Here is a 15,188-nt window from a genome sequence, read left to right on the forward strand (position 1 = left end):
GTTGTTGAATGAATGTCTAAATTCCCACCTGTGATTTTAATAACCTAATTAATGATAACATATTAGGCCTAATTCTACCTCCATGATTCAACCCAACACCCCTTGGTCGGAAATGGAATCGCTTCCGCTTGTAACCTTTGAACTTGAACATAAAGGCCGGAATATAAGACGTCACTTGCAAGCAAAATGGCGACCACTACGGAACTGACGCTGGAAAGAGGTAAAGGAATCCCCCTTTTTCGTGTAATTTTGTGTAAATGTTTGTATTATTTTAATGCTGTTGTTGAGATCAAAGTGCCAAAATTGTGATCTACCTGGTGTTGTATCACTGCGTTGCTGTACAAAGATGTTCGCGACAAGCGTTCGCGGTGAAAATTGAGTGGGTGCGTCGCCGGCCGATCGCTCGCGGCTTTGCGTAGGCCTACATGATCACGAAACAGGCTTACAGCCTCGTACGCACGAAACAGCCTCGTCGCACACGTCTTGCACGAATGCATGGACCAACTCGTCTGCAGCCAGCATACTTACTTAATATGAGTGCCAACTCGTACGCTTGCAAACTCGTACGCTTTACGTACGGACTACGGTATGTTTATATAAACATGATTAAAAGGCAAAAACGTTTGATTTGAATTAATCACTGTTCTGACATTGAAATTTATTGTTTCTTTTATTTATTTCTAGTATTTTTCCAGGGTAGCCTTAATCTGTATTCACCATTCAGTGGTCTTCCATAGGCATGATAGGGCCCTGGCATCGATAACAATGATTAAAACAAATTTAAACTTAATAAAAAGAAGGTTGTTGTGACATTAAAATGAACCAAAGTGAAAATAAACTAAAGAGAACTACACACAAAATTTAGAAGATGATAACATCGTAAAAATACATTAACAGAAAAGGTAAATGGTGCAAAGTGATACACAAACAAAAAGAAAATAATTAAAAGAACACATTATAACGCCAAAAAATCAAATACAGTCGAATCTCGTTAGTACAAACTCTGTTAATACAAAATTCTGGTTATAACAACATAAAGCCTTAGTCCCAACTGTGCATTTATGTGCACAATGAATGGGACTGATGTTCCTCTTAATACAAAATTCTGATATAACAAACAATTTGGCTAGGTCCGAACGAGTTTGTATTAACGAGACTCGACTGTACTTAAAACAGTAAGACTTGGTAAAATTAAAAGTCACTTAGTTAAAAAAAGGATGCCCCCACTAAAAATCATTTAGGTCTAAATACTAAAACACTCAGTAAAAAATACGAAAAAAATAGTAAAATATGAAATACGAATATAAAAACGCAAGAAAATTGTACAAGGACCCCAAAAAACAAAAAAACACATTAAAAAAACCCATTAAATTACAAAAAAATGAAAACAAATAAAAAGCACAGGAATTAACGAACTCTTGGAAGATTGCTCTTAAACTTAAAGCTGGCAGGCTGGCAAGCGATTTGAATGTAGCAGCAGGTGAACATGCTTTAGGTATGTGAGATTTCTTTAGCGAAACCGTAGACTCTCAGATCCTCCTCTGGCATGTCGGGAAAAATGTTGCAACCTGCTCCACTTTTTTCTTCATATATCATGTATATCATCTCAATGAATTTTATTCATTTACAAAAATGATGATTAGACATGAATTTGGGACTGAGAAGCATTTCCAATTTTGTTAGGAAATTCTTACAAAATTTTCTTGACTCTCCGTAGACTTTGTACACAATCGCAAGTGGCGTCAGGTTGCAACATTTTTCCTCCTTAACAGCCTTGTTTTTGAATTTTTCAATGAGCACTGGACGCTGGAGAAGATAAGAATTTAACATCGACAAATTCAGGGTTATAAAAGCCTTCAATTTTCAACACGAAATTACCTTTTAACTCATATTCAAAATGTATTGATCTTCCACATCCGTGCAAATTTTGAAGAAAATCTTTCGATGCAAACATACTTTTCTAGGAAGCAGAAAATGTTCAAGTATTATGACAAATATGGCCACTTTTCAGCGTACACTGAAGAAATGAGCTTTGACATGCCCATGTGTACACATGAACAGCCTAACAGGTGGTTATCATGGGTCTGGCATCCTAGGCCGATATGAGGATTTGAATGGGATTAGTATATTGTGTTATCTCCACCGCTGTTTCCTGAGTTTATATCAGTCTGTTCCTGTGCACTCTGCTGATGTTGTTCCACTGGGATTTCCTGGATTACTGGGAAAGTCCATACACGCAAGAGCGTTGCACACTTATAAAATACAAGACCGACATTTAGCATGTTTACAAAAATGTAGGTCAGTGTTTTCCAACCTGTAAAAATAACCTGGTGCCCTGCCATGCTTTCTAAGGCACCCGCCAAGCTTGAAAAGCTGCCGCCATGCTTACAAAGTTGCCGCAATGCTTTAAAAAAAATGACAAAATAATAAAAAAAGACAAACAAATGGGACTTACCCTTACCCTCCAGGGTATAGTTTGGCCAGAAACTCTGTCAAATTTTGTCAAAAGCAGTAACATGCAACACTTGTCAAACTGACAAGCCTGTCCATTGTAGCAATCCATCAGATCAAACGTTTCAAGGCCAAACTGCCTCAGATTCCCTGGTCACTGATGTATTAAAAAGATGATGCTGAGCCAGTATTGAACTTAACTGTTACTGTGTTAGAAATGGCCTAAAAAGCTGTTATCCAACTTACATGTTCATCTGCAAATAGTGCCCCCTAGCATAAAAAAAATTAAGAAATGTATGACTGCAAATAGTGCCCCTAAAGTAAACATAGCGCCCCCCTCCCCCTCTGCTTTTTGATGTCACACCGACCTTTAATTTTTGAAGTTGGAGAACACTGGTAGGTGTAGCAGCTAAAATTGTAGTGTAATTTATGGGATGAATGGAGAAATGTGAAAGGTCTTTAAATAAAGTGGGGAAAGAATAAAGAATGGTGGGGTTATAGCCAGAATCATGTGATAGATAAGGCATACTTGTAAACCTCAACAACAAAGTACCAGTGTAGGATAACATAGAAATGTCGCTATTATTTCCCCAAGGAAAAGAAAGGGAAAGCCACTTATTGCAGTAGGTACCAGTAGTAAGCTCACAATCTGTGTAATTACATTATTCAATAGTTGGCACGTGTTCAAAGTCATCTTTTAGTAACTAGAATTACCAGGGCATGCAGGGTGAAGTTCTGAAGGGCGCCAGTTTTTGCAAAATAAGTACCGGAGCACTGGCAGCTTAAAATCGCTATACCGAACGATCACTATTACGAACAATTTCTGTGGATCCCGCAATGTTCGTTATAGCGGCGTTCCACTGTATACCCAGAGGCCCCTATTGCATTCCGCGTGTTCTACAACAAATTCCATATTTTTTTCTACATGTATATTTAAATTTCAAAATTTCAAACCAAAAACTGCCTTTTTTGACACCTGCAACCCAAGGAAAAACAACTTTTTTTGTTTTGGGCGCAAACATCTGCGAGGAGACTGGCTCCCAACCTCGACCCCAGGGTGTCGAGCAGTACGCGCCCATCACTACCTACTCTCTCACCCTGGTATTGGATCATTTGCATATGTGCAAGATTTTTGAACACGTATGCAAAGTCTGGTGCCTGCATGTGCGTTACATTACCGTTCGTTTTTGTATGCGGTGTCTGGGGTAAAAACAGAGTCAATTCGTCGCAGCGTGAGCACAGCGTGAGTTACGAAAACGCGATTTATTTAATTAAACTGTTACGATCTTATCGAGACAACATGCAGTATCACATTTCATATTAATACGAACAAATTGGAAAAGGAAAGGAATGTTTTTGAGAAGGCGTGGACGAATGATCGTGAAAACACGTACTGCACGTTGTGAATAACAACACCAAGTACACGATACAAATCCAATACTAGCCAATTGCGATATCGAATCAGGATACAGGAAGAAAGTTTACTATCCAGGGTTTACTATTGGAAACACGGTTGGAAATAAAGTAAGCACTGGGGACGAGGTTGACTGGCTCCCGATCCCTACTGCGCGAGAACACATTATCGTCTGGCAACCAAACATTTGTGTTAGATGTCTCATTCAAAAGTGAATAACTTTCGTATTGCTTAAAAAAATTGAAATTTAGAAAAGGAATCTGTTTTTCGGGGCGATCAAACCTTGAAAGTAGCACAGGGAACGCATCCTTAAGAGCAATGATCAAGGATTTCCTCGACTTCAATCCCCAAAAGAGCTCCCACTTTATGATAAGACTGATTTATTAGACCAGTTGCTGCTATGAGTTTGATGCTCTAAACAGCTGGCTGGTCTATCATTGCTGGCAGAAAATTAATACTGATCGCTCTGCGTTGATTCTGATCTTATCCTAATTACGTCTGCCATCAGACTATTAGTCTTGACATGTCAGACACGAAAATCTTGAAGACATGTTAGAGGTGCTACACCCATCTTAGAAGGAATTTTGAAACCAATGGGACTAGCCATACTGTGTGACACTTTTGCACTGAATCACATGGTTCATTTGGGTGGGTAGGCTGTTTCTAATCATCACATTAACCTATTGGAAATAGTCATGCCATTGTTCAACAGTGGACTGAAGTTGAAGTTCACTGGCTGTATTGCTGAACTTATGTAGTGGATCTAACGCTGGATGTGTAGAAGGATTGTTAGTTAATTGTCATCCATCTCTCCACCACAAAACTGAGGAACTCATTGTGCTCGCTGAGATCAAATTGATTGTCGGGAAGATCTCTTAGCTGAACTTCAGGATGAGCACTATGTTGACGACTTGTCATTTTTCCTGTTTTGCAGATGTCTCCCGAGCCATTGAGTTACTGCAGCACCTACAACAAAGTAAGTACTTCAACTGTATTAAAAAATGCATTATTCATTGTTATTAAAATAACAAAGAACACTCTCCCAGGAACCTACAAGGCCTAAGGTGGCAAGGTTTATTGTACAATGTAGATGAAGTGCACCCTCTGCTTGACTAAACAGTGGCAGGCATCAAAGTAAACAGTCGGTGGCAAGCGTGAATGTAACAACTTATGAGATTTCCTACAATGTACCGTAGGCCTATTTGCAATTTTGGAATTTCACATTCAATTAGTTTTATTTTAGTGAGGCAGGAACTTTCCTTCTTCGCTCCGTCCTCTCAAGTGCATACTAAGATGTCAGAAATTAAAGAAGAAAGAGTTTTGGCTCCTTGTAATATTGTCAACAAGGAGAAATATGTCCTTTGAATGAGCAAATTTAAACCCTCCGAGTCTTCTGCATTTCACAACCCTTCAAGTTTTGCAAAACCCATTTGCCCATAGAGTTTACTATAGCACCCACACTTCAAATTCCTTTGAGGTAACCTTCTGTGGAGTATGGATAACACTTCAAATCCCTGCACAGATTCTTTTTTGTGTGGTTAAGCTCAGGGCAAGCAGGCAGATTCAGTCACGCTTCACTGCTCTCCATAGTGCTGTTGTTAGTGCAGTAACTCTCTGTGTGACACAGTTTACACTTCATATCCATTCACCTGAAACTGACCTGCAGGGTTTTAAAGGGTTTAAAATATTGCTCTGAAATTCTGAATATGAGCGTTAACTTAGCAAATTTTTATTGAAAATGCAGATAAGGACTTTTAAGGATTCATTTCTTGTGCAACAGTGCAAGCATATGGCTGCCTCCTGGCAGATTTTGCTTCCACTAAGCAAGTAATTTGGAGCATCCTACACACATTGATGATTCTATAAACAGACCGCTGCCCCACCCTAAGACACCTAATCCCCCCACCCCCCACAGGAAGGGGAGCCTTGTGGCTTAGCATTGTAATCCCATAATGCTATATCCTCTCCAGTTATACTACATCTAATCATTGTGATTGTGATTTGATTTAGGGTAAGCCGTGCCATTATTATTGACTTTCGTGATTCTGATAGATGAAAATGTAGACCTCGGGAAAGAAAACAACCATCACAAAGCATGCAAAGATATCGTAGTTTTTCTCCCAAAAATGGTTTTGAATTTGAAAAAAAGAAAGAAGTACACATGAATTATTAACCCTAACCCCCTAGGCCCTTGTTGCTTACAACCATCCTCAATCCTCCAAAATCCTCCAAAATTTTGCAACTCCGCCTAAATTTTTCAAACTTGTTAGACAGTCCTGCCTCAAAATGCATTCATCCTCAATCCTCCAAAATCATCCTAATCCCAAAACTTTGCACTCGTGTTTAAATGAAGGATAACCAACGCCAAATCCTTCAAAATCATCAGACAGTCCTGCCTCAAAATGCATTCATCCTCAATCCTCCAAAATCCTCTTGTGCTTCAATCACCATTCATCCTCAATCCTCCAGAGTCCTCATTTGATTCAATCACCATTCATCCTCAATCCTCTAGAATCCTCCAAAACCGCCAGGAGGATTTTGGAGGAGTGAGGTGGGTAAGGGTTAACCTATCGTCATTTGCGAGTTAGCCGCGCCCCTTAGACAACCCCTTTGGACAACCCTCTGTATGTTAAGTTTTGTTTGTCTCAGATTTAGCGCGTTCCGCGTCCACTTGTATGTCATATAATTGGACAATATTCGACAAGCTGCATTTCTACAGCTGAAAAAGTCTCTTTATTTCTAGTATTCAAAATCCCACATGTTGATGGAATGAAGATCACTGTATCCTCTGTTTTGTCTTGCAGATGTACGGGATGTGCCTCCACAGAAGTTAATTGCTCTTCAGAAGGTTCTTGAGAGTGAGTTTTTTACGGCAGTCAGAGAGGTTTATGAGCATGTATATGAGACGGTGGATATACAGGGGGATCCTGAGATCAGAGCGAATGCAACAGCTAAGGTATGTACGTGTTCCTGGCACAGTTGGCAAATAACTCATTGGCTTTAGATTATGCTGACTGTTTCAGAATGCTATCTTGAAAACAAGACTACTTATAATCACTTGTCAAGTACATGGCGGGCCTTTATGAAGGATCTCATTGTAAACAATACTCATACAGAAACATCGATGAATGCCAAAAAAACAATCAGTGTTCTCCAACATGTAGAACAAACCTGGCGCCCCGCCATGCTTTCTGCGGCGCCCGCCATGTTTAAGAAGTCCCCGCCAAGCTTTAAAATCCTGCCGCCAGGTTTAATTTTTTTGACTCTACAGTGTACGTTTACAACTAAAATAATTGATATCAGTTGTTTTTCCACACATTAACAATGTATTTCGATGTCATCCCAGCCCGATCGGGGTTGTCTTAAAATCTCGCTGAATAAATCACACGCACGGCCGGCCGTGCAAACACCAGCGATTCCCCATGCACTGTACGTACTATACTAGGTACGCGCGATGTACACACACTGACAACTGAATCCCCAGTTCCGGAGTGTGCCGATACTTCAAGTAGCGACAACCCCGCCGCAAAAATATATATTTGTATTAGTACACACACACACCAGCAGGAGTACGTACGGCAGATCTTACGTGCAGCCAACCGACTTTCTTTTTCTCAGTGCTTGCACGCACGGTACACAATATAATACGCATTGATGTTTTTGTACGAGGCAAACGAGCTCGAGGCCAAAACACGCGTGCACATAGCTATATAGTGTTCCGATCATGCCGATTGTCAAAAGTTATAAATGGCGACCGTGTATGGGCCCGGTTCCCTAAGAGAACAAAATCCACTTTTAATTTATTTGACTTACCAAACTAGTTGGCGACATTTAAGAACATTAAGCCACAGAGAGTTCATTTTACCCAGTGCATTGTGGGAAATGGTCGACAAATTTGTAGTGCGGAACATTTGAAATTGTTAGATTTGTAGGTCAGTAGTTCGTAAGCGTATGATTTGAGAATCTGTTTGCCATGTTCTTTTCTTTTTCTCAATATGGTGGGTTTTTTTAAGGCGGCAGAACGCTTTGCTCAAACAAATTAGCTCAAATTGTCTACTGACACTCATTCAAATGGGCCAGGTTTTGTCAACCATATAACATGTATAATGTATATATGTAAACACGAAAAATGGACTCTCCGTGACAAACTCTTGGTGGTGCACTGCATTGTGAATCGCCCGAATTCCAAGTTGGGCCACTTGGTATACATGTAATGAAAGGTATTCACATACCAAGACATGCAAGAAGGTAAAGAAAGTGGTCCAAACAGATTTTGACAGTTGTTACAACATGAACAAACTTTGTCGTCACTTTTAAACAAAATGTCAAAATCACACAGAACAAAAATTCCTGTCAAGGGTAAAGACAAACTTTGTCGTCACTTTTAAACAAAATGTCAAAATCACACAGAACAAAAATTCCTGTCAAGGGTAAAGAGACACTCATTCATCTCATGGTAATATAAAAAACCCACATTTTAAATTTCTCAGAAAAAAATGTTGTTTTAATGCCACTTTCTATTTTGAGACATGCTGTATATTCCTTTCCTTTCACAGTACCTGTACAGGCCACCATAGCAGCATTTGCAGCAAGATATTGTTCAGTAGTGTTTGTTTAATACTTTTCCTGACATCTGCATATTTGTATTTTTTCGGGGGTGACCTCTCCAGGCCACTGTAGCAGCTTTTGCAGCAAGATATCATTCAGTACTATATGTTTAATACATTTCCTGATATTCACATATTTTTATCTCCCCTGGTTTGACCTCTCCAGGCCACCGTAGCAGCATTTGCAGCCAGTGAAGGCCACGCCCATCCCCGCGTCGTTGAACTCCCTAAGACAGATGAGGGTCTGGGCTTCAATGTCATGGGAGGCAGGGAGCAGAACTCACCCATCTACATCTCTCGTATCATCCCTGGGGGCGTGGCTGATCGACATCGAGGACTCAAGAGGGGGGACCAACTCCTATCAGTCAACGGAATTGTAAGCTCACATTTGTAATTTGAAGAGGATCCATGTTTTATTTGAAAGTATAGAACCCTTGCATGCAGCGTTCTTCTTTGAGACAGGTTTTTGGTATTTTAAAAACCTTCTTCTGATAGAACTGTCACAAGCTGTCAAAACGTTAATCATTTCCTCTACCATAGCTTATGTACAGGCTGGTCACCAAATGCCAAAGCCCTGTGGATTAAACCACATAACTGTCTAAACCTGTTGAAAGGCTTTGATAGATTTATAAGCAGTCCTTCTGTTTTGAAGCCTGCGATCACACCCCCATGCCATCACACGCCTAAATGCTTCCTGAGAAGTGCGAATAATCGCACGCCTGAATCCCTCAGTACCGCACATCTCGGCATACATGTACATTTACGGGCATAATTATACTTCATAATTTGTGAAAAACAAAGTACGTCGGTGAAGAGAAAAGGGCTTTATTGTAAACCAAGATGAATATTATGAAAAAAAATACCAGATTGTTCAGTCCCAGCTTGAACCACAGAATCACACACCTAGAAAAATCACACGCCTTTAAAAATCACACGCCTAGAAAAATCCAGGTGTGCGTTTTTTCACACACCTGTGATTTTCAAATCAGAAGGACTGCTTATGATAAGGTGTGCTTGAATACTGCTACAACTTTACTGCCATTCTATAGACCTTATGCGTAGCAGCCATTGCCCTCTAACAGAGGGCAACGCCTTTGTTTTGCTGGACATGCATGAGTGAGCCTTTTGTGCCTTCATTGTTACTGAATTAAATCAATCATTGCCAGGCACTCAGCAGTACTTAAACCCACTGTATATTACTGTCAATCAAGGCATGGGCCATTCAGTTGACAAAAACAATACCCAGGTTTACCATCAAAACCGAATAGTGGAATTCAAACAGAATGTTACAAAATCCAGATTTAAAGGTATAGTCCATCATTTGTAATTTGTGCATTTTGATTGTTTGAAGCAAAAAAGTGCTCGAAATCTGAACAAGGATGCTGCACAACCAAGTTTCAGCTCAGCTTTAGCTGCATTTTTCGAGAAAAACAACATTCTAGGATCTCGATTTCAAAACAAAAGTTGCTGAATCATGTTTTGAATTGGGCCTGAATTCAGCGTCCGAGACACGTTCTCACTGAGCCGATTGCAGCTACGCGATGTCGCGCACTGATCCGACGAATTATACCAACCGCACGCGCGTGTGCGTCGTGCCAATGCTTGCGCGCGCTTTGCCGAATAACTAAACAAACTACTAATTTGAATTTCCTACGGTGCGTCTTAAGAAGCACCGTTGGAAAGGCCTTCTTTCGTTGATTTCTTCAAAATGACAGCTTGCCAGAAAGAATAATTTCCCAGGGAGTTTAGTCCCCTTACTATCTTTCAACCAAGTATTTTTTTCAACAATAATTACGTCAGTCACTTTTTGGATAGCTACAAATGATGGACTCTGGCGTTAAACAACAACTCCATTGATATTTGGTTTACAGTCGGTAGAAGGTGAGCAGCATGAGAAGGCAGTAGAGTTGCTGAAATCGGCCAAGGATCGCGTCAAGCTGGTGGTACGATACACACCCAAGGTGCTGGAAGAGATGGAGGCAAGATTCGACAGACAGAGAGCGGCACGCAGACATAATGCTAACCAGATGAGTACATTTGAAAAGTGAGTACAATCAGAAAGGAATTGCTGTTGCATGATGGTTGGAACTTGGGTTAAGATCGTGGATAGTTCATATTAGGGACCGCTAGAAGTGATGCGTGTATGGGATATGTATGCAGCTCACAAATAGTGGTCTATTAAAGGGGAATATACATCATTTGCTTATGCTGTAATTTTCAGAAATGGATGGAATTGGGGGGTTGGAAATATATAGCAAATATAGTTACACTGACTTTTTTGAGGTTTTGGGTTCGAAAATGCTATAAAAACCAAGAAAAACAATCATTTTCCTGTAGTCTGGTTCCCTGATTCCATATAAGAAGAAACAGAGCAGTTTACATAAATTGGGGAATTGTCGGCCGACCAGCATTGGAAATTGATACAAACATACCAGTTTTCTTGAAAATGACAGTATACCAGGTGCCATGATTTTACAGGATGCTTTACACTGTCATTCACTAACAGTCCAGCAAGGTATTTCAAAATGATTTGGTAGTTTTATTTTTTGATGTTTGCAAATGTTGTATTTTCCCTTTAAATCAGCATTTTGTAGGATAATTTCCCCCGGCCCACAGATCTACATCTTTATAGTTAGATATGAGATGCACCATTGCCGATAGTGTTCTGATAAAACAACATTTCAAATTGGTGGTTTAATGTACACCATTTGTAAACATAAACTAAACTAAACTACCAAATTATTATGAAATACATGTACCTCACTTGACTGTAAGAGAATAATAGTCTCTAGCATCCTGTGAAATCCTGGCACCTGTTGTGCTGTCATTTTCAAGAAAAGTGGGATTTTTGTATCAATTTCCAACAACGGTTTGCCAACCGTTGTTGGACAAAAATGGACTATTTTTCAAATACAGCCCCCATATCTCCAAATTGAGTTAGTCCACATTATGTATGCAGTTGTTTACACTCCGTGAATGGGTGCAAGCCAGAAAGTCTGGTTCCCTGACCTGACAATTCCCAACGTCTATAGATAAATTGCTTTATTTCATCCCAAGTAGAGTCTGTAACCAGGCTTGCTTATGACATAACTGGGCAATTCCAGCGTTATGAAGGAAGTGATATGTTCATGACAGAGCCAATTAACCATGATATCTAATTAATGATTCAGAGAAATGATCCAAAACGCCTAGTCTGTAATCTCCTTGACCATTGCTAGATGATGGATGCATAAGATTTGAAAAATGCATTTTCAGGTTTATTCACTGAGCTCTTAAAGGCTCTGTCACAGACATTACACACCGCTGGAATTGTCCATCAGCAGAATACTCGTAACTTGCTGCATTGTTGTCCGGTAAAGTTAACAATTTACCCAAGTACTGTTACTTCTATTTGTTGTACGAATCATGATTTCATTCTTTTTGTTCTCCAGTATTTAACTAGATTCCACCAGATAATCATCCAGCTTCATAATCTCGTTAATCAACCAAGCAGTTAGGCCCAGGATAGACTCCTTATGAAAGAGATGTCAGACTATTGTGCTATTTATACAGGGGTATATATATCCTACATTGTATTCACTGTTTAATCTCTGCCAGTCATAGATGGCAGTGTGTGTGTTTGTTGGTCAGTTACATTGTGCTTTGTTTGTATGTTATTGTAAGAGTTGAACATGAAAGTACAAGGAATGAGCTGCAATGGGCCGACAGTTCAACATCATTTCCGGACATTTTTATTGTATTTGTTGGGCGCGATCGGTGGATCTACACAATCGGTCGATCGTGCTGCGCTATTGGTCAATCGTGCCCTCATTGGTCAATCGTGCCAACGTCAATCGATCACATTTTCTTTCTAATTCATGTAATCCATGGCTCCTGGAGAATTGTTTTGAAATGGGAAGTATAGTCTGAGATTTCTTACAGGAACGACCGATAGCACAGATCCACCGATCCGGCCCAACATACACGTATAGATGCAACAAATTCATGTAAGCATTCATATTTCGCTAAAATATTTAAACTTTCATTCATGTCATTTAACCATTCTGCTGGCCATTTTTATACATATTGTAGACTTTGATTTTTCTGTGTTTAGAGAAGTTTGTTAAATTTGTACAAAACAATTTTAATTGACTAACATTGGAGATGGTTGGAACGCCACATTATTGACAACATTTAAACAGAGCTATCAGGCATGTACGTAAGCATTTACCGTAGCACCATGTGACAAATCTCTTGAAATATGAGTTTGTGGGGTTCTGGAAAGAACCGGTGGGAAACTCAACACTTCGGTCAGTATGCTCTGCCTGTCGTCAGGAGACTGGGTGTGGTTGAAACATTATTGACAACAATTCAAACTGCCCATCAGGGATGTAGTCGAGTCCATCACAAGTTCAGTCACAGGTAACAGTGGATGAACAATAACAAAGGAATGCCTTCGTCAAAGCTCATTTGGATAGCTTGCGAGTTGACTTGGGACTAAAAATATTGACCTATTGCGGTAGAATTGCGTTAGAATCGTGTCAACGCAGCTTGTGAAATAAAGTCCAATTACATGATATACAAATGGACGCGGAACGCGCAACATCTGAGACAAGCAAAACTTAGCGTTCACAAAATTTCATAGGGTTGTCTAAGGGCCATGGCTAACTCGAACACAGATTTGGTAGGTCAATTGTGATGGTCTTGTGACCGGTGCATCCCTGGTGCCCATGAACATATATGTCAGGGTCATGTCAAACGAGGCAAATTTACAAGCAACTTGTTTCAGACAATCTCCAAGGAGAAGAAAACAAGTGACTTTTTGATTGCATGTGAAGTTTGGAGCAATTTCAATAAAATGAACTACAATTTTGGGTGTTTCTCTGTTATCAGTAACTTGCAGTGCAAGTGCTTGCCTTAAAGAGTTGCGAAAATTGCCTCATGTGACTGGACCTGAAGTAGACGTCATTTCAAAACAATCACCGACAGTGTATAGGATGTATGTGTCATCATCGATAGTAACTGTAGGTTAATGGTAAGGGCTCTATTGTCTGTTATTAATTATATAAACATGGCTAGTTGACCAGACAAATGTACATACTGTGCTTTGTTTCCTCGGAGGGATGGGACAATCACGGTCAGACACCGAATCGTTTGTTCATTTAAGAATGGAGGAAGTTGTTCATCAATCTTTCCTGTATACTGGACTCCACCTTAAGGAGTACAGGTGTCGTAAGATTGACCTCAAAGCTTAAAGGGGTACGAAGATGCACTTAACCTTTAAATATCTTAAAGCTATAGTCCATCATTTGCAGCCATCCGAAAAAGTAACTGGCGTAATAATTGTTGAAAAACACACTTGGTTGAAAGATAGTAAGTGGACTAAACGCCCTGTGAAATTAATCTTTCTGGCAAGCTATCATTTTGAAGTTATCAAGGAAAGGCCTTTCCAACGGTGCGTCTTAAGACGCACCGTAGGAAAATTTAAATTAGTAGTTCGTTTTGTTATTTGGCGCAGCGCGCGCAAGCATTGGCACTTTGCACAGGCGCGCGCGGTTGCTATAATTCGTCGGATCAGTGCGCGACATAGCGTATAGCTGCAATTCAAAACAATTCAAATCATGATACAGCAACTTTTGATTTGAAGATCCTAGAATTGAGATCCTAGAATGCTGTTTTTCTCCGAATATACAGCTGAAGCTGAGCTGAAACTTCGTCAGGTTAGTTGTTCAGAAACCTTCATTAGATTTTGAACACTTTGTTGCTTCAAATGAACAAAATGCACAAATTACAAATGATGGACTATATCTTTAAGCTGTAGCCTGTCTAAAAATGGATTATCAAAATAAGCATGTTTGTGTGTTTGAATATCAGGTAAGGACATTTACAGGGGTTAACTGCACTCACCATAATAAACCTTACTCACGAGGAAGCTATTTTCGATCATGTTCCCGGAATCTGTTTTATAAATTGTAAACTGTTAAATGGGATGGCGCCAGACTTTTTTTTATTATTGGCTTGCGTTCCAAGCCTCACTTTCAATTTTTTTTTTAAATGTGGCTTAAAACAGGGTAGGTTTAATCACAAAATTTAAATTATTCAACACAGCAAACTGGTAGTACTTTGTAATGAACAGGCATGCAACTGGGAATTTAGAGAAAAAACAAGGAAATTCCAAACCACACAAGACTTTGTACAGTGTTTTTCCAATTTGTAATGACATTCATGAGAAATAAAAAACGAGGAAATCAGCAGATTCGAGGAAAAGTTGCATGCCTGAATGAACTTTATTTCATTGCTTTTATTTCTATTCGCAAGTTCCAAATATGAAGAGTTGACCTCGCTTTCAATTCAATATGGCTGACTTGTGAATAAAGTCTATAGAGTGTTCCATTTGACCCCGCCCACAGCACGCATGGGCAGCAAGACACGCGCATCATATGGGAGTGCACACAAGTCCAACATTATGGCACCTGTCAGATGTTAATCACAGCTGCAATTGGCCAAATCACCATGGGGCGGGGCTTAAATGGACGGTCAGTTGTCAGTAAATGTCTAGGATACGCTGAAGTATTAAAGGGCCCCCCCCCCCCAAAAAAAACCAGTAATCAATCAAAATGCAATAACTAGAAAATATCCATTTACTTTAAAATGCTGTCAAAAAGTGCAGGAACACTTGTTTTTTAAATGTACATGTACAATTTAATTTTTGTTTAATACGCAGAAATTAACATTTT

At 39.7% G+C, this 15,188-nt stretch overlaps 1 protein-coding gene across 1 annotated transcript; it reads left to right on the forward strand.

Moving 5' to 3' along the window:
• Nucleotides 1–117: 117 nt before the first annotated feature.
• On the forward strand, nucleotides 118–13,251 carry LOC119724937 (protein lin-7 homolog C-like). Its single transcript, XM_038196269.1, has 6 exons — nucleotides 118–220; nucleotides 4,800–4,841; nucleotides 6,670–6,821; nucleotides 8,639–8,848; nucleotides 10,344–10,516; nucleotides 11,904–13,251. Exons 1-6 carry the CDS (start codon nucleotides 187–189, stop codon nucleotides 11,908–11,910), a joined length of 618 nt encoding a protein of 205 aa, XP_038052197.1. The 5' UTR covers nucleotides 118–186; the 3' UTR covers nucleotides 11,911–13,251.
• The last annotated feature ends 1,937 nt before the right edge of the window (nucleotides 13,252–15,188 follow it).

Source organism: Patiria miniata, unplaced genomic scaffold (genome assembly GCF_015706575.1).
Source record: "Patiria miniata isolate m_02_andy unplaced genomic scaffold, ASM1570657v1 HiC_scaffold_1, whole genome shotgun sequence".
NCBI classification, from domain to species: domain Eukaryota; kingdom Metazoa; phylum Echinodermata; class Asteroidea; order Valvatida; family Asterinidae; genus Patiria; species Patiria miniata.

Bases quoted from the DNA above. Each gene is read 5' to 3' on its own strand.
- LOC119724937 (XM_038196269.1), top strand. From the start codon at position 187: ATGGCGACCACTACGGAACTGACGCTGGAAAGAG. The intron at 4,842-6,669 runs GTAAGTACTTCA...TTTGTCTTGCAG, and splicing joins ACTGCAGCACCTACAACAAA to ATGTACGGGATGTGCCTCCA. The intron at 8,849-10,343 runs GTAAGCTCACAT...TTTGGTTTACAG, and splicing joins TCCTATCAGTCAACGGAATT to TCGGTAGAAGGTGAGCAGCA.